Source organism: Cucurbita pepo, chromosome 20 (assembly GCF_057944985.1).
Source record: "Cucurbita pepo subsp. pepo isolate OVF chromosome 20, ASM5794498v1, whole genome shotgun sequence".
Classification (NCBI taxonomy): Eukaryota; Viridiplantae; Streptophyta; class Magnoliopsida; order Cucurbitales; family Cucurbitaceae; genus Cucurbita; species Cucurbita pepo.
In genome coordinates, this window is record NC_141817.1 from 11,039,561 (window position 1) to 11,059,303 (window position 19,743).

The following is a 19,743-nucleotide window of genomic DNA, read 5'->3' on the forward strand; positions in this document are numbered from 1 at the left end:
ATCTTTCTAGAGGTCTTGTCCTTGTCAATAAGACATCATGCATATTGCTCACTTGTTGTACTAGTTGTTGTTGAGTTTCTTAATTCCTCCAACGATTTGAAAATCACTCGTAGTTTGTTGCTTTATCCAAAACGAGGTCTAATTCCACACTGCTGTGTTGAAGTGGGTTTGTGTTGCTAATTTGCGTGTATCAATTTTTAGGATCTAAGTTTTGATTTTTCAATTAAATATAAAAAATATAGACAAAATATGTGAGATTTGGTACTCGTTACAAGCATACAAACAACCATAGAGTGACAAATGACTTGGTGTATATAAAATATAGACAAGTCCATGGTTCAATTAAGGGAAATGATGATAACTATGCCTAATTATGCCTAATTAAAGCAAAACGTCCTGAGTCGTTTCAAAATGGTTGACTAAAGATACTAGTTTTACAATATAGACGATAACGATGACGATCATAAAATAATAAACGACTTATTTTTATAACATAATAGAATAATAAAATATTATATATATATATATATATATATATATATATATATAATTCAGCTGTATGGATAGCTAAACGAGGAGATAAAAATAAAAATAATAATAATAATAATTAACAAAAATGAGAATCGAAGTGAAAGTTCGAAGCAAGAGAAGTGGGAAACCAATTATTTTATTATTTAATTTTTTAAAATTTTGAAAAAGTAAAGAAAATATGCTGATTTTGAGTCAACACGTTATTGAATTCTTCAAATCCGTTAATTTTAATTTAATGCTTCTTTTATACTTTCATTCTTTCACATTACTGATTCCAATAAATATATAAATATATATATATATATATATATATATATATATATATATATATATATATATATATATATATATATATATATAAAATTTTCTAACACGTTTTTTCTAAAAAATTCTAAAAAAAAAAAAAAAAAATTAAAAATAGCATGGATTAATTCATTCTTAAAGTCTCGTGTTATTAGTTGGTTCGATGTATTTAGAATTTGTTTTCAATTGAGGTGAATTTTGAACCATATGGTTGGTGGGCGGTAGAAGGTGTTGGTGTGAGGCCGCGTTTAGAGATGTCCACGTGGCTTTCTCGTTCCCATCCTCGCCACTTATTTCATTCTCCATCCCTATAAAAATTCGCATTTATTATTGCACGGATAAGGTTAAAATTAGTTATTTTAAAGTTTTCATTTTTTTTATGTAATATTTGTTAAGCGTGGAATCGGGAGGGTAATACTGTCTCCGACTTCATTTATCTAACAAGAAAAAAACGTCCTCCTCTTCCTCCCCCATTTCTTGAATAAACGAGAAATTCTCTCTAAGTTCGGGGTGGGTCTCCGTGGGGTCCCACCTCCATGGGTAAAATGGATATGTCTAGCAACGACAAGCTATCGAGAAGAAGAAGAGAGAAGGGTATAATGGGAATATGGGAAATAAGAGGGGTAGAAGGGGGAATTGGAGGGGACAAGTTCGAAATAATTGGAGTTTGTAGTAGAAATAAATGCACTTAGTGGATAATTGGTATTTTATTTTAAATTTTTTAATTTTTTAATTTTTTTAAGGGTATTATTATATTCGAGATCAATAATTTATTTGAAATACTTAATTAAGTTTGAAACCCTAAAATGTGTAGATTTATTTGTTCCAACTCCAAGTGAAGTTCATCTTCATACCACTTCTCCCATATATAAACCCTACTTTCTCCGCCCGCTTTCTCCCCATTCCGATCTGTATCTTCCAATCTCGCCGTCCACCTTCTCAACCAACCCTAAACCCTCATCCATGGCGAGCGCCGATACCGAACGCAGAGAAGAGGAGGAGGCTCCGGCCGCAGAGGATGAAGACACTGGAGCACAAGTCGCCCCAATCGTTAAGTTGGAGGAGGTCGCCGTTACCACCGGTGAAGAAAATGAAGACGCTATTCTAGATCTGTATGCTTTTCTCAGTACTTGTTTTTTTTTTTTTTTTTTTTTTTTTTTTTTTTTTTCTATCTGATTTGCTCAGCCTAGGTTTTAAGTTGGATTTGTTTCATATTCGTATTCGTTGTTTTAGGAAATCCAAACTGTACCGATTTGATAAAGATGGAAACCAGTGGAAGGAGAGGGGTGCTGGTACGGTTAAGTTTTTGAAGCATAAGGAAACTGGAAAGGTTCGCCTTGTTATGAGACAGTCTAAAACCCTCAAGATCTGCGCTAACCATCTTGGTTCGTTCTCAATTCGCTGCTTGTTCCTTCGCTTATATATCAAGCTCCTTTTGGTTTATGGTTTTTGCTACTTTCTTGGTTTTGGTGGCGTTCTTCATTTTTATTGATTGATTTGTCGTGATTGTAGTTCTTCCATCAATGTCGGTTCAAGAGCACGTTGGAAATGACAAGTCGTGCGTGTGGCATGCCACTGACTTTGCTGATGGTGAATTGAAAGATGAGCTTTTTTGTATCAGATTCCCATCTATTGACAGTGAGTACAACTCCGATTTTTTTTTTCTCTCTGAATCTTTGCTGTTGATTTACTGATAGACTCTTCTAGACTTTGGATATATTGATGTCTGGCAGTGGGCAATGTTCGTATTAAAGATCGTTCTTATATTGTTTCACGTTTTGTGTTTTCTTTTCCACTCCAAAACAAATTATATGTTTGAGCTCTCTAGTTGTATCTGGTTTGAAGTACCACTAGGATAATTCTTTTCATTGACAGTACTTGGTTCTATTGATGGTATAGTATAGTTTTAATCAGTTCATGATGGTAAGTTTATCCATGAAACTTCACTGCTCCGCTTATTTTTACTGATAGTTTCTCCAAATATGAATATATTTCTTTTCATTTTCGTTAACATTTGTTTTTCCTATTAAAAAATGGGGAAGTTCTCTGTTCAGACATCCATCTCTGTTAATATACACAGTTTCTTCAATTATCTAATTCTGCAAGTGTCAACTTTGTAAGTCAGTTGTGGTGGTAATGGCAGAGTTGGAGATCGGTGCCTGAAAAGGATTGTAGTATAGGATTGTTATTTTATATGGTGATGGTTTCTAATAAAATTTGGTAGGATAAAGTAGGTAAAAAGGTGAGTGCTTTCGTTGATGTATACTTGGCTGTAATTTTATTTCAGAGGATCTTAGTAATGAAAACTAGTAGAAAAAATGGTGGAAGATGTTAATTGTATGGATGGAAATTTCGTAGTTAACATTTATCGGTTGCTGCTGTTGCCCTTTGAGTTGTGTAACTGATATATTGTACGTTCAATGTTTCATTTCTAGTGTATTTGAAATGGGGAAAGATGGCTGTTCCCTTTTGTATTTCACAGCAGTTTTAGCTCATTTTATAACTTTTCCATTTCTTTTAACTACTCAACAGTCTTTTACCTCTCCTATTTTAGGGTCATTTAGTCCAAAATATTTTCAAATTTCTAGTTTTGGCTTGTTTTTATCGCCTCTAGACATTCTTAGTGTCATCTATTTCTCCCTTAGTGTCTTGCTTGTATTTGGGGTCTGTATCAGAGGTAGGTAGAAATTCCAGGACTTACCAATGCATACTTGTTTCCCATGGAACAGCTATAGAGCTTATAGCCCCCCCCCCCCCCCCCCCCCCCCCGGATATGAAATATTTTCTTTGTACTATATAGACTGCAAAACCTTCATGGAAACACCCAAGAAGTCCTCTAGTCCCGAAAGACAGATAACTTATTAACTGTGCTTGTCCACTTTTTTCCGTCTTGGTTACACTTTTCTTTTTGGTATTGTTAGACTGCAAGACCTTCATGGAAACATTCCAAGAAGTTGCTGAGTCCCAAAAGAAGAAAGAGGAAAATAAAGATGCATCTGCAGCAGCTGGTCTACTTGAAAAATTGAGCGTTGAAGACGAGAAAGCTGAAGATAAATCTGAAGATAAAGCTGAGGACACACCTGTAAAATCTGAGGAAAAGGATAAACCTGAGGGCGAGGCAGAGAAATCAGATGCAGAAAAGAAAGAGTAGAGAGCCTGTTTTGCCTGCCAGGCATATACGGTAGCTCCTCCTCTATCGGATATATCTACAATGAGGTGTTTGACCTCCCATTCATCCATGTCGCTTGGTACATTAAAACAGTCAATTCTTGGAAAATGAGAGTCGTCTAAATAGTAGTTTGTTTGGTCAGTTGGTCAGTTGGGGGAGTCGGTTTTCTATTGTTCTCTCCCTCCTTTCATTTGAAAATGAGATTGATTTGGAGTCAGTGTTGTGTGGTGGTGGCCGTGTTTGTGAATCCTCCAAGGTTAAATAGCATTTTTAGAATACGAACAAGTTTGTGTGCAGGGCAGAGATATTTATACTTCATTTTGGTTGAGGAAAACATGATTGATTGGTTGTGTTGTGGTCTTATTATATTATTCAAGTTCTAGCTTTATTCTGGGCTGCTTTCCATTTATATTGGTTTGTAGATGATTGTGTTCTTTGAGATTGATGGACACAGGTTTTTTATGATGGAAATGAAAGATGGAAAGAGGTTTTTTATTGAGTAATATTTTGTTTTGGTGTGGGGATTAAAATCTGAATTCTATAACCTGAATTCACAAACAATTACTACCATAGCTTCTTGAGAGGAAGTTTTATGTGGCTTCTCATAACGCACACGAAATGCAGCGTTTCATTGGTTTTTTAGACACGCATTTTTTTCTGTCAATCATGTCAGTCAGTTGTACAATTTTGTTCTCCGTTCTTTTGCTCTCCATAACTTGTTTGTGCTGCCATTCGCTTTTCACAGTAACAATATTGTCCATTCTTTTGCTCTCCAATCAAACTCTGTCCTCGTAAAACCTTTGATTAAAGGTACGGTTTCTATTTTGCCACAAAATTGCGTTTATTGAAAACCTAATGTTCAATCACTGGAAAAATGGAGGCATTGCTCAGAAAGACATATCATCTAAAGATACCCAAATAGGTCAAAAAGGAAGCCCAAATCCACCTGCGCATAGTAGCAGCCCAAATAGGCCCACAGTGGAAGCCCAAAGGGCCCATAGTGGGAGCTCAAATGGGCCCAGAGTGAAACCTCAAATGGGTCGATCTTGGAGCCCAAATCCGGCGGCCCACAGTGGAAGCTCAAATTCGCCCACAGTGGGAGCCCAAATCGGCATACAGTGAAGCCCAAATAGGCCAGCTCATAGTGTAGGCCCAAACCGTCCGGCCCACAGTTGAGTCCGAAATCGGCCCATCGTGGAAGAACAAATCGGCCCACAGTGAAAGCCCAAAATAGGCCGGCACACCGTCGAAGCCCAAAATCGGTCAGCCCACAGTGGAATCACAAATCGGCCCATATGGGAGGCTCAGCCCAAATCGGCCCGCAATAGAAGCCGAATCGGCCAACTGTAGAACACCAATTGGGCCCATAGTGGAAGCCCAAATTGGCTCACAGTGGCAGCCCAAATCGGCCTGCGATAGTGTAAGCCCAAAGCGGCCCAAATAGGTGGCCCATCCCAAATCGGCCCACAAGGAAGGCCCGGTTCAAATCGGCCCACAGGGGGCCAGTTCAAACCGGCAACAGTGGAGGCCCAGTGCAAATCGGGCCACAGTGGAAGCCCAAATCGGCCGGCCCACAGTGGAAGCCCAAATCGGCCCAGAACGCAACACCAATTGGGCCCATATATGAAGCCCAAATCGGCCGGCCCACAGTGGAGGACCAAATCCGCCGCCCCCACGTTGTGGCCCAGTTCAAATCGGCCCACAATGGAACACAAAGTGGGCCCATAGTTGAAGCCCAAATCGGCCGTCCCACAGTGAGGCCCAGCCCACAGTGAAGGCCCAGCCCAAGTCAGCCAGCCCACATTGGAGGCCCAGTTAAAATCGGCCCCCAGTGGAAACCCAAATCGGCCCACAATGGAATACCAATTGGGCCCATAGTGGAAGCCCAAATCGGCCAGTCCACCGTGAAGGCCCAAATTCGCCGGTCGAGGCCCATATCGGCCTACAGTGGAAGCCCAAATCGGCCCACAATGGAACACCAATTGGGCATCCACTTGGGGCCGCCGATTTGGGCTTCCAATGTGGGCCGATTTGGTCATCCCCTGTAGGACAGGCGATTTGGGCTTCCATTATGGCCGGGCGATTTGGGCTTCCACTATGGGCCGGCCGATTTGGGCTTCCGTTATGGGCCGGGCAATTTTTGCTTTTACTGTGGGCCAACCATTTGGGCTTCCGTTATGGGCCGGGCAATTTTTGCTTTTACTGTGGGCCGGCCGATTTGGGCTTCCACGGTGGGTCGGCCGATTTGGGCGTCCACTTCCGGCCGATTTTGCGGCCACTGCCCACTATGGTCCGACTTGGGCCTCCACTGTGGTTCAGTCGATTTGGGCTTTCTCTGTGGGCCAATTTGGGCTTCCACCGTGGGCCGGTCGATTTTGGCCGAAGCCGGCCGATTTGGTCATCCACTGTGGGCCGATTTTGGCTTCTACTATAGGCTGTTTGGGCCTCCACTGTGGGTCAGTCGATTTGGGCCTCCACTGTAGGCAGGCCGATTTGGTCTCTCGGATTACATAAACACATTTAATCCTAAACTTTACTGAAAATAAACAAATGAATGGGAGAGGAGAAGAAAAGTGTTTATATTTAATTAAAAGGGTGGGAATTCAACCATGTGAATACTAATTTTCTAATGTATTCTATATAAAATTAAGAGAAAGTATTTTTAAGCCTTTTTTTCAAGTTTAAGGGTAGTATTATAACTTTGAAAATTATAAGTATTTTAGACAAGGTGCGAATTTTATGGTATTTTTAGTAATTTAACCAAAAAAAAAAAAAAAAACAAAAAGAAGAATTTTCTGTCTCCGTTTGACTATAGTGAATTTAGGGTATTTTTCTCCCCGTTCCTCCTTGGAAAGGTTTCACCCAAAACCACCATAAAGGTTCCTGAAGCTACAACGCCCGCCTGCAGACTGACTAGCATCAAGATGATTTAGCTTCTATTCACCTTAATCATAGTCGACATGGTTCTGATTTTGACTCTCCTCTTCAAGATGCCTCTCCTCTTCAAGATGCCTCTGAGGAAGCCTGTGATTTTGAGTTTAGATCGTGTTAAGCGGTAAAACCATAGAGCATTATTCTATAGCAGAGAAGAGAAGCCCTAGCCACAAAATCTGCTAATGGTGGGCTTGAGCTGTTACAAACAGGGCACTAACGATGGTGACTTATGCGGTTACATTCTCCCCCTTTTAATTTCATTGCATTGAAACATTGACACACTAACTTAAGCAAAACAAAGCAAAGCAAAGCAACGCACCGCACAACAAAAGAGCTAAAACTTCAAATAAAATACCACAAGACAAGACAAGACAATCATATTTTTTCATCATCCGGAAGGCAAAAATCTCCGGCACTGAACAAACCAAGCAAAAATAAGTGTGTGTGTATATATATATAATATATATGTCTTCTGCAAATTACTCACTCTTGTTTGACTTCTAACCTCTTTTGCAGCATCTTCAGCTCAGGTCCTCCTGCACACAAACTCCATACTATCCCTGAATGAATTCTGGAACTCTTTCTTTCACCACACTACCCACTCCATTCGACACCGACAGTGACTCGAAATCTCATTTTTTTAAAAGGAAAAAAAGAAATGGAAAGGGACTCCAACCAACCAAAGTACAATTTAGACAGACGACGACGACTCCCACTCTCTCCCCCACCCCAGAAAGAAATCCAACCAAGAACTGACTGACTATTATGTTTAAATGTACCAAGACAGACATGGATGGAAGAGAGGTCAACTTCTTCATCAAAATCTCTGATATATCCTCCTCCTCCTCGGCAGGCTACTCATCATTCTTCTTCTCTGCATCTGATTTTTCTGCCTCACCCCCCTTGGGCTCATCCTCCTCCTTAGTTTTCGAAGGTGTCTCCCCAGCTTTATCTTCACCTTTCTTTTCTTCAACACTCAATTTCTCGAGTAATCCAGCAGCAGCAGATGCATCTTTATTTTCCTCTTTCTTCTGTTGGGACTCGGCAATTTCTTGGAACGTTTCCATGAAAGATTTGCAGTCTGAGACAAATAGAGTATTTGTTACCAAGGGAATGTAAACCAACTATATTTCTTAATATAGAATAAAAATGATTACATCAACATTCAATAAGCAATTCTCCAAAAATCTTTACAAGTGCTAGAATTATTATTTTTTGGAGTGCAACCACATGTGTGAGTGGGAGATTCAAACCTCTAACCTCTTGGTCAAAGATTTATGTCTTAACGACACCTGGGTGTAGGTTGAATTTTTAGATTTTTAAAACCTAGATATGCCCCATATATCCAATGATCAGTTCCAGGACAATTAAAGGAAATCACAAAATTCTAGAAATGATAAAAAAAAAGAGGTAAGATTTGGTTTAAAATAACATTAAAATTAAAAAAGGAAAAGTAGTAAAATGACTTCCAAGATTTTTATGAGCACAACTAATACAAATGAATGAAAGGTTACCTACAAAACCTTTTAACTTTTGTTAGTTTAGAAGTAAGTACTACCACACCGCCCCCAAAAAAGGAAAAAGAATACTCCTTGATTTATCATTTATCTAATGCTCCTATCTCCTCATCAAGAGTTGCAACGATAAGTAACCTAATTTAATTCCCATGTAAATTTGACTGACAGATATTCATTGAAGACCCAACAATAAAAGATTATGATGAGTGAACATGGACAATCTCCTACGACAGGAGATAAATGATTTAAACTAATAAATCAAGGGAATTAATTGGATGTCAGGGATCTTGATTTATCGTGAAATATGCTTCTTAAATTGGTCTAGATAAACAATTTAAAACAACGGAATTATGACCATCCAAATCAAACCGGGATCTAGATATAACTTATGCAAAGTGATCTATCCCAGGGAACAAAGAAAATCCAAATTGCTTCTTTCATTTCACCTTCCAATCCCTCCTACTCTGCCATTGTCGCAATCCTCTAATCACAATAAGTACTCCAATTACCCACTTTAACAACTAAATTTAATTCTTTGCATGCCATAAAATAAAATGTCAGTTCATCTTCCACTTTACCCGCCTATCTCCTAAGTTGACACCACAAAAATTTTCTCTAGGCACCATTAAAACCACTCTCCTCTTCGCCCTCTTTTCGTAATCAAATCCTCTTAGAAAAATCTCATTAAATAAAATAAAACTCAACACTTTTTTCTTTTGGCGCAGCCAAACTCCGACTCTGCTACTGTCATAGTGTCACACACGAATCAGGATAAAAGAATGTTCAGAATTAGATAACTAATGAAACCAATCCCTATCTTATTAAAAGAAAAAATGTCAGTAAAAAACCAAAGGATTATTATCAATGGTCAAGTCGAGGAAAAAAAGTGTTGAAGAGGCCCAAGACAAACCCTATATTATTAAAATAAGACAATCCCTATCTTTTCCTTCTCCTTATGAATAATGTTTTTTTTTTTTTTTTTTTTTTTAAATGAATAGTGAATGAGATAACTAGAGATTTTAGAAGTTCTATAAGGAGAAGGAAAAGACCACAACAACATGCCATACGATAGAACATCTATCATCTTATTGATAATGGCCTGCTATCATGGATTCAAAATAAAACCAAAAACAAAAAAAGCCTCAAAGAATCCATCAGCCAGTCTAACCTGCAGCATAATTTCAGGGAAAAAAGTTGCAAAATTGTACTCACTCTCAATAGATGGGAATCTGATACAGAAAAGCTCATCTTTCAATTCTCCATCAGCGAAGTCAGTCGCATGCCACACGCACGACTTATCATTTCCAGCGTGTTCTTGAACCGTCATTGATGGAAGCACTACAAAAGCACAACAACCAAACAATTAACTATAGAACTCAAAGGAACTAAATTGGATGCACATAAGGAATAAGGAATCGAGAACGAACCAAGATGATTAGCGCAGATCTTAAGGGTCTTAGACTGTCTCATAACAAGGCGAACCTTGCCAGTCTCCTTATGTTTCAAAAACTTAACAGTACCAGCACCCCTCTCCTTCCATTGATTTCCATCTTTATCGAATCGGTACAGTTTTGCCTTCCTAAAACAGTGAATAACCGGCAGGAAACAAATCACACTAACGAACCAAAACGTAAATTTAAGAAAAACAAGATTTAGATAGAGAAAAGCGTACAGATCGAGAACAGCGTCCTCATTTTCTTCACCGGTGGTAACGACGACCTCCTCCAACTTGACGATCGGGGCGACTTGAGCTCCAGTGTCTTCATCCTCGCCGGCAGGAGCCTCCTCAGTGTCTCTACGTTCGGAATCGGCGCTGGCCATAGATGAAGCTTTGTTGTTGCAGAGAAACGGATCGGAATTTGGGGGAGGGCAATGAAAGTGAGAGAAGAAAAGATTAGGGCATTTATATGTAAGAAAAAAAATAAGTGAGAATGAGAGAGAACCCACACTGCCCTCTTTGGATTTATCTTTTTAAATAAAATAAAATAAATAAATTTGACAAATAAAAGAATTTTAATTTAAATTATTAATTCCGTGATTACAAAAATTTTAAATATGAATATAATTGAATTATTTTTAGTAATTTAATAATTAAAGATTTGTTTTGGTACGCCTTGGTTTAGCTGTGATTATTGTCTTTGAGTGACACAAACGTGATAGACCATGCATATGCTACTAAGTCTTGGCTTTTAGCATTTTCTGTGGGCTGGCAGTCATGGTTTTTCATTTCTTTTTTTTTTTTTTTTTTTTTTGGTGGATCGAGCTACTTTACATCTCGGCATCAATCAATGAAGTTCATGAAGATGGTTGGATCGGACACTATGTTTGGAGCGTAGATTGCACATAGTGTGTTTGCAGGACACTATGTTTGGAGCGTAGATTGCACATAGTGTGTGTGCAGGACACTATGTTTGGAGCGTAGATTGCACTTAGTGTGTGTGCAGGACACTATGTTTGGATTGCACATAGTGTGTGTGCGGAATTGAACTCATACACTACTTTGATCTCTGGTGTTCTTGGTGTTTTTAGTCATTTCACACCCACGTTGTTTGCATTTCATCAAGTGCCAGTATTTGTTTGTATAAAGTACGCTTCAAGATCTTATCAAGATCACTTGCACATTATGAGGATGGGGCCAAAAGAATGTGCCTTGGTTCAATTAATCGTTCCAGGGATTTGTCACAAGCAAACTACAATTGATCGTGGGTTTTGGAACGTTTGGGTTTGTGATGTTTGGTACATGTATTTTCACATCTACTGTTGGAGTCTGATTTTAGCCAAGAATACGAATGAATTGTGATATGTTTTCTGGTAGGTTTGCCTTCTTTAAAACGAACGGCAACATGATTAATTGCTTAGTGATGGTTCACAATGATGAGAGGGGCCACAAATACTTTTAAGTTACAATTTTATCAACATATTTGAACGAAAAATAAAAAGGAATTATGTTAATAACGTCCATTTCAACGAATTCAACGGAACCAGAACAGACATGGGTATAGAAGTTCGTGAACTGGTTGACCAAAGAAGCGGAAGCGGCAGATGCCGCACCTGAAGTGGTTGAACAGGAAGATAGTGTCGCTGCAGGGCAAGAGGGCAGTAGTGAAGCACTCCCCACAGTGGCCGGAGGGCAAGGGAGTGTTTTATAGAGACCTCAAGTGCTTAGAAGTGAAAAGTGTTCATACAGATCATCCAAAGTTGAAGATGGACGTTATAATGAAGAGGGTTCATCGTTGTAAAATGGGCGAGAATGTACAAACAATGACTAACCCACTCATAACCCTTTCCAGTACGCATGTGGTTTGGATACGCAAGATATGATGGCTTTTGAAGGACTGAAGAAAGTTAGGCCGAGAGTAGTGAACGAAAATAGGGAATGAATCTTTCGGCTGTTGACAACTCAAATAAGAATACTTTGAGTGGCTATCGAAACTAATTCACAAAATCGCAAGGAAAATTGATCCGTACAATCCCAAGAGGAACCATCCAATTGATCCTCACAAATACAGCCAAGTTTTCAATAGAACAGAGTCACTTATCTATCATGTGGTATTGGGTTTCTACTAACTCATAAATGCAGGTATCCTAATGCCTGCATTTTCTCTTAGTGAGCTTTGGAATGGTTCTCTCAACATTCTTAACTCGTACCACCATCGTCATAAGAGCTCAAGAGAACAATTTCTAGACTGACTCCCAACACTATATAGTTGAGCAAAGATTACGTTTCTCGAAGACAAGCAAAGCTAGTTAAGATCAACTTGATATTTCAGCAAAATCAAAGACGGATATAATCACTGGAAATGCATATTGTTGAAGAAATCAATGAGTTAATGCTTTCACATAGCCATGATTAAAACAGGTAAATAGCATATCAAAATCACTCAATTAAAACAGTTAAGCTGGAAAACAAGTTCTCGATTAAAGACAACTAAATGTATCGATCATAAACAAAAAAAAATTCAAAGCAGTTACGCAATCAAAACTAGAATAACATAAAGAAATCTAAGCAGTAACCAAAACCCTAGGTCGGAAAACATCCCTCAGATAACGGCCTCTACTTCGATCTCTGCCTCATCTTTCGGCGCTTCCTCTTCAACCTCCTCATTCTCTTCTTCTTCCACTGCCAGAAAACGAAAGATTAAAACGTCAGAACCGATGAAGCAAAGCGAAAATGATGTTCAGGCTGACAAGAAGTAAATCTATGGATGAAACTTGACATTAATTACCTTAGCTCTCATGGCGACGCCGCGAAAAAGGTTGAGTGCTCCCTGTTAAGTGCTCGTCCCCAAACAGACGAACGGCGGAAGGAGACAGTAGAATCAAGAAGCTGGGGATGAGATGATGCAATATTTATAGGCAAACCCTAGATCTAATTGGGCCGAAAATAGCAAACAGATTGTAGAATCCGGCCCATTAAGGGTCGGATTGAATCCCCAAGGCCCATTTCATGAAATAACGTGAACCCATTGATACATAAAAGATGAAATTAAACTCATCTTCTTTAACGTTCATATTACATGATTGAAATAACTTGGTTCATATCACGAAAGAGTGCAAAACGTTATTGACAGATATGCAACAACGTCACTTGATGAGCAGAAGGCGACACAACAACGCCAACTTGATGAGCAGAAGCTCGAGGACATGAAAGCGAAGAATCATTTTTTTCAACCATTGGATCGTTTCGTTTCTAAAATAATTCTCAAGAAAGACATATTTAAGGATATATGAGAACAAGAGTGACTGTGAATGACTGTTTAATACGTCCACTTACAGTTAAGAACAAGATGAAGGCTAATGATGAAAACAAAAGTAATATCGAAGTAGTGGAAAAGATATTGCGCTCTTTGGCTCACGACACTAGCAGTAGTTTATCCGTGCATGAGCAAAGGATGACCGACACAGAAGAGGAATATGTCTTGAAAGCGACTTAAGGAGAAACATCTAATTGAAGACGAGATCATGACAGCTATAGAGGATGGGATCGAGGACAACGAAGGACAATTTTGACAAATCTATTGCTAAGTGCTCCAATTGTCGTAAACTATGACACTTTGAGTGGGAATGTCATACATCAATTAATTTTGTCTAACTTAGCTGGTAAGTACTTCAACAGTATGCTCGCTTACAGTTTTCAACTCTACTTGATGCTCCTAAGTTCATCATAGCTGACCGTTCTTAGGTTTAGCTCAACCAGAATCCAGGTTCTCCTGTGATATTCCTTTCATTTAGAAAATCGAGCTTAAATAATGTTAAATATTATTGATTATGCTAGATAGTAACGATATTGACATTTTTTTAACCTTAATTACGTAAAAAATGATTACGAGACAATTCAAAATGGTCAAACCGAGCCAACTAAAGTCATACCGACCCGAAAAAGTCAAACAAATTTGACTTGTAGAGCTTAACCAGTTGAAATAGGTTCAAATTTGCTACTTAATAATAGTTGTTAGTGATAACGAGAGTCGGTTCGAAATTAATGTTAAAAAAGGCACATCTATGCATTTAGAGCCAAGCTCAATGATTCAAAACACACCGCTACAATAACTAGTTACCAAAAAAAGGGTTGAATCACATGGTACCCATGACCGGAAACAACCAAAATTTAGAACCCAAACCCAAATTCAAAGTGAATTTAACAATAAAAAAAGGTTGAGACCCACCGCCGCCGCCGCCACCGGCCACCGGGTTGCCGTCGCCTTCACGAGTCCTCCATTCGAGCCAGTTTTGTTTATGGAGTTCGAGGAGAGAGATGGATGAGTAGAACACGCAATGGTAGAAAAATTAGTGTCTATAATGTCAATTATTCATCTAATAATGTTAAAATATTGACTCTATTCATAAATGTAATTAATGCCTCCACATTATTAAATTACACGCCCTTCAATGTAAATAAATGAAATGTAACTCTACAATAATATAACTAGGGTGGAGCTCGGGGTGTAGATTTTGGCCGAATATTTCGTCTTTTACTCAATTTAGCTAACGGGGAGAAATCTCTTTTCATTCTCTCCCTTTTCCCGTTTAAACGTGGAAAAGAGGAGGGGGTGGGAGAGAAAACAAAGATTCCCCCATTCTGTTTAGGGCACGTACCCGCCAGATTAAATGGATATCTCTACTTATTAGATACAAAATCATTTCTAATTTTACCCGTGCAGACCTGCCATAAGAAGGAGGGCATTTCTGTTTGGACAGAGAATGGGTAGGGAAGAACATTTTTTTCCAGTTAGATAAATGGGGTCGGGGACAGAATTATATTCTCTGTCCCCGTCCCCATCCAATTCTTTGTCTTGTCTCGCTTAATATATATGAATATATTAAAAAAAATAAATTAGTTAATTTTGATAAATTAAAAAGACTATGTTATAATATTAAAATTAAAATTTTAATCAATTGAGTTATCCTTATATTATAATTAAGTAGAGAAAATAGAGTATATTTTAATATATAAAATAAAAAATAATAATAATAATTATGAAATTGGGGGCATTCAAGTAAATGTTACGTTACCCGCGATTTAATCCGAAAAACAGAGACCCCGTCTGGGTTCACGGAGAAAAGATTCGTTGCCATAAATAACTAACACTCTCACTCTTCTTCTTCTTCTACTACTACTTCCTTCCGCCGGGAACGGCACCCACCGCTTCTCTGCAACTTTCTCTACCTTTTCCGGCCACCAACAATGGCGTTCAATTCCACTTCGCTGATCGGTTTCGCTCAGAGCGTATTCTCCTACAACAGCAACATCATGCTCGCTGCTCTCATTTCTCTTCTCCTCGTCGTCCTCTTCGTCCTTCTCCTCCACGCCTACGCCAATTGCTTCTTCCCTCAGCCTCGCCACCGCCGGACTTCTGTCACTGTCTCCTACGTCCTCGGTCCGCCTCGCCTCTCGCGTTTCGATTCGGTTCCATTCGATTCAGGCGCCGCTCCGTCGAAAGGCCTCGATCCGTCTGTAATCTCTGCGATTCCTCTGTTCGTTTACGAATCCGAGGAGAAGAAGTGCGCGGCGGTGATGGAGTGCGTGATTTGCCTCAGCGAATTTGAGGAACGAGAGCTTGGACGACGCTTGCCGAAATGTAGCCATGGATTTCACCTCGAGTGTATCGATATGTGGCTGAATTCTCACGCGAGTTGTCCTGTTTGTAGAGCGCCGGTGCTTGGCGACGCCACGGATTGTTCCGATGCGGTAGAATCCGGCCGGTTGAGTGGCGAGAGGGAAATCGGAGGAGAGATTGTAACGGAGGAGCGGCGCAATTGTGAGATTCAGAGAAACGAGGGGCAAAACGGTCAGTTTCATTCTGATTCTTCCTCTTCTTCCTCTTCTTCTTCGTCTTCTTTATCTTCGTCGAGTTCTTCGACTGATCAGCCATTGATGTCGCTTGGAGCGTCTTTAAAACGAATGTTGAGCAGAAACAGATCGGACGGGAGGATTTTCCCCTCCTCCGATGGCGACGAATTGGATGTTTGAATAATGGAAGCATTGGATCCGCCATGTGTACAGAATTTTGATCCACTTTTTTATATACAATTTCATTAAATTAAACTTCCTCTGCTTCCTTAGTATTAGTAAATCCACTGTTCTCTCTTCAAATCATAATTTTAATTTTTTTTTATTTGTTAGTTATCTTATTGTTAGAAAGTATAACAAAACCTTTAAATCTTCATAAAAAAAAAAAAAAAGATGAATTTAGAAGTAGTTCTATAGTTTTCAACTAAATTGCAAGTTAATTTTGAATATAATCTTAAAATAATTAAAAATCAAACCATAAAATATATTTAAAATTATTTGTTGAAATTAGTAATAATTAGGAAGAAAGACTCTGTATGGAAAGTAAGTTAAAAAGGGTTTAAAATTCTCTACCAGTATGATCATGATCTCTTCTGTCACTTAATTGGTTGAGGCTCTTGTCAACCGACCAATCATGATATCTCTCTCGCTTAATTCGTTGAAGCTCTTGTAGCTTGAACTTGAACCATTGTTGACTTAATATAATTATTTTAGTAGTATAGCAACAAATTTCTACTTATTAGTTAGAAAATTCACCGTCTCCGTCATCAATTTCAAATCTGTTTTTTCTCGTTTTTTAGCAAGTTAGATCAATTATCATTATAAACTACTGTTGATTTAGTGTAATTATTTTGGTAGTATAGTCTCTGCTGCAAATTTCTACTTATTTGTCAGAGATTTCACAGTCTCCTTCCTCAGTTTCAAATCTGTTTTTCCCGTTTTCGAGCAAAGTAGATCAATTATCATTATACGCCACGGATAACTAATCATTTTAGTAATATAGTCTCTGCTACAAATTTCTACTTCTCTGTTAGAGAGTTCACAATCCCGTTTCAAATCCATTTTCTGACGAGTTAGATCAATTATCATTATTTGCTCGATATAAAAAAGTTTGACTTCAACTCATGTTTTGGGACTAACCGCTAGTAAAGTCAAACAAATGGTATGTTGTTATTATACATTAAGAAAAATTTTGGAATGTGAGGAGAGAGAAAATGCACTAAAAATAATAAATTAAAAAAAAAAGTTGCATGTTTTGTGGTCAATGTTTCCAGCGTGTCGTGTTTAGGGCATGGTCAAACTGACTTAGTGGAGGGTAGTAGTGGGACCCACATGTGTTCTTTTTTTTTTTTTTGACTTTGCAGAGAGTGACAGGGGATAAGGCCCATAAGGCCCATAAGATCCATGACCAAAGTCGTAATTTCACACTCCCCGTGCCCCTAAGTTTCGGAAATTCCCAGTTTTATATTACCTTTTAATCTCTCATCTCTCCTCTTTTTTTTCTTTAAATACATAAATAAATGTGACTATGTTGATTCCCTTCTTATTTTTAATTATTTTTTTTTAAAACAACCATTTATTCTAATTAATTAATTAATATATAAATTCTATTACTTTCCATGTCAGTGGAAATTAATATGATAAATATTGGAGGGAGCAGTTAATTTGTCGCAAAATAATGATAGTGACCAAATTTGTTTTCCCCCCAAATTAATGACAGATAATAATTAAATAAAATATTAAATAATCCTACAAGTATTTAGAATGAGTCTTTTCTTTTTTTTTTTTTAAATAAATATTTTTTACTATATAACCATATAAATAATATAAGCTAGAATTCAATGTCAATATTATTGGAGTTATTATTCTATTGGGCCTGAGCCCAAATGAACAATATACGTCCTAGTCAATTGTTACGAGTTACGAGGGTTGTGTCTTTAACTTAATCGTGTGGGTAGAATGTTTCGGAGTCGAATAAAGAAATTAGTAAGCCTAAAAAGGAAAGGTTCTGTGGTTCTGTGGTACAATTGTTTGAAGTACAATAAAAGTCCCATATTAATTTTGAGTTGGTTAGATTAGTGGGTTAGATTAGTGACTTGAGGAACCCGAATAAAGTTTACAATTCAACTCAACCCAACCCAACCTTTTATGTTTCGGTCAATTTTTTTTTATTTAAAAAAATCATGTTTATCCATCATATATTAATAACTAAAATCTCATAAAATTCAAATATTAAATATTCACAGGTCATAACGCATCATTAACATCGGTTACTATCCTAACCAGTAGTCCGAGTTTGACTCTCAAACCTTTAGAGTGAGCCACATATCCTAACCAACTAGCCTACAACAAATTTTTGTATGCAAGGGCATACCTAATGTATTAAATTTAAAAAAACTAATATATATATATATATATATATATATATATATATATATATATATATATATATATATATATATATATATATATATATATTCGTGTTCTAAAATAGTTGAATATAACGGTTATGTCTTGTTTCATAAAAAATTTAAGATTTCCAAAAGGAAGATCTTCTTATCAGGAAATGATTCTACCAAAGAGGTGGGCGGCCAATTGATTTTGATACACGACAACTCATTAGTTGACCTTTAGATAAGATGGGTAAAGGCAACCACCTAGGGCGGGTTCATAGTATAGTATAAGAATGAGACACTTCAATACATCTTTTCGCTTTAATAAATTTTCAACATCGGGTGACAAAAACTAACAAGAGATTTTTATATTGTTCAATAAAAGTTGTATCTTAATTATTGTTGAGTTATGTTTATATTAAAAATGTTAACGGGACATAATAGGTAGAGACAAAGAAAACTCCTTGTTCCTGTTCCCACAAAATTCTTTATTTTTTTTGGCGGAGATGGGACACTGACAGAAACTCGTATGAACGAGACTCCCCCACAAATTTTTTTCTAAATAATTCTTGTGGGTATATAATTTGAAATCTTATAATATAAAGCATAATGGAGCCTATGATAGTAACTTATTTGTCGCATTTTGTTAAATGGAAAGAAATGCGCACGCTTTAAAAGCCATACAAAGAGTATATATATTGTATCAATATGCATATTCCCATTCATTCATATTATATATAACAAAGAATTCGAGAAAGAGAGATGTATAGACATGGCTTTTTAGTGGGGGCTTCACTTTCATTTTCGAACCCATTCTAGAGAAAGTGATAAAAGAGGACTACCTCAATTATAAATAGCTTAAATTCTATCTCGACTTTCTTCGAATGTCATGAAGATATTCTCAACTTTGTCCTATACTCGACCGTAGGTTTCTTTCGTCAATATCATACTCAGCAAACGTAGATACAAAAACATAGCTATTAAGATCGGTTTGAGCCGAAGAGACATGATTTGATAGGCAAAAGAGACAAAGTTAGGGAACAAAAACACTAAAAGAATGATATTTACCTAATTAACGAAAAGGGGTTTTCGTTAAACAAATGAATTAAAGTAATCCACAAGCACTTTGCTTTAGGCAAAGCTCAATGCACTAAAATTTAGGCCAAGTTGGGGAGAGATAATATACCTTTTTCTTCCCTTTATCCGCCGGCAAGTGGCGACAAACTAGAGATGGATCCAAAAAACCATAGCTTAAAAGAACCTATATATATATATATATATATATATATATATATATATATATATATATATATATATATATTCTTACAAGTAGTTTACATTACATCCACACCAGTTAACAGTTAACAGAGGGATTTTAATCAAAATTATCCGACATTAATAATAAAAAAAGAATAACATTGTATGTTAATTAATGAACCAATGAATATGGGACACACAGAATATCAACATTCTTAATGAGCTTGGTCTATGACATGAGACAATCTAATTAAACTACACTTCAATAAATCTTTCTCTGTGTGTCCCTCCCAAATTGGTGTTAAAGAATCACATACCTCTACAATAGTACGATATTGTCCATCTCGA

At 37.4% G+C, this 19,743-nt stretch overlaps 3 protein-coding genes across 3 annotated transcripts; 2 read left to right on the top strand and 1 right to left on the bottom strand.

Moving 5' to 3' along the window:
• The first annotated feature begins 1,644 nt into the window (after positions 1-1,644).
• Positions 1,645-4,394, top strand: LOC111782702 (ran-binding protein 1 homolog a). The gene is made up of 4 exons (XM_023663499.2): positions 1,645-1,946; positions 2,068-2,219; positions 2,347-2,472; positions 3,756-4,394. Exons 1-4 carry the CDS (start codon positions 1,798-1,800, stop codon positions 3,983-3,985), a joined length of 657 nt encoding a protein of 218 aa, XP_023519267.2. The 5' UTR covers positions 1,645-1,797; the 3' UTR covers positions 3,986-4,394.
• A 2,871-nt stretch (positions 4,395-7,265) lies between these two features.
• LOC111782703 (ran-binding protein 1 homolog b) lies at positions 7,266-10,382 on the bottom strand. The gene is made up of 4 exons (XM_023663500.2): positions 10,127-10,382; positions 9,882-10,033; positions 9,667-9,792; positions 7,266-8,018 (listed from the first exon to the last, which is right to left on the bottom strand). Exons 1-4 carry the CDS (start codon positions 10,273-10,275, stop codon positions 7,792-7,794), a joined length of 654 nt encoding a protein of 217 aa, XP_023519268.1. The 5' UTR covers positions 10,276-10,382; the 3' UTR covers positions 7,266-7,791.
• A 4,556-nt stretch (positions 10,383-14,938) lies between these two features.
• LOC111782706 (RING-H2 finger protein ATL64) lies at positions 14,939-16,043 on the top strand. The gene has a single exon (XM_023663501.2). It carries the CDS (start codon positions 15,140-15,142, stop codon positions 15,923-15,925), a length of 786 nt encoding a protein of 261 aa, XP_023519269.2. The 5' UTR covers positions 14,939-15,139; the 3' UTR covers positions 15,926-16,043.
• The last annotated feature ends 3,700 nt before the right edge of the window (positions 16,044-19,743 follow it).

Coding starts and splice junctions, on each gene's coding strand:
- LOC111782702 (XM_023663499.2), top strand. CDS start 1,798: ATGGCGAGCGCCGATACCGAACGCAGAGAAGAGGAGGAGGCTCCGGCC. Junction 1,947..2,067: donor GAAGACGCTATTCTAGATCT/GTATGCTTTTCT, acceptor TCGTTGTTTTAG/GAAATCCAAACTGTACCGAT. Junction 2,473..3,755: donor CAGATTCCCATCTATTGACA/GTGAGTACAACT, acceptor TGGTATTGTTAG/ACTGCAAGACCTTCATGGAA.
- LOC111782703 (XM_023663500.2), bottom strand. CDS start 10,275: ATGGCCAGCGCCGATTCCGAACGTAGAGACACTGAGGAGGCTCCTGCC. Junction 10,034..10,126: donor GAGGACGCTGTTCTCGATCT/GTACGCTTTTCT, acceptor TCACTGTTTTAG/GAAGGCAAAACTGTACCGAT. Junction 9,793..9,881: donor GATCTGCGCTAATCATCTTG/GTTCGTTCTCGA, acceptor GTGCTTTTGTAG/TGCTTCCATCAATGACGGTT.
- LOC111782706 (XM_023663501.2), top strand. CDS start 15,140: ATGGCGTTCAATTCCACTTCGCTGATCGGTTTCGCTCAGAGCGTATTC.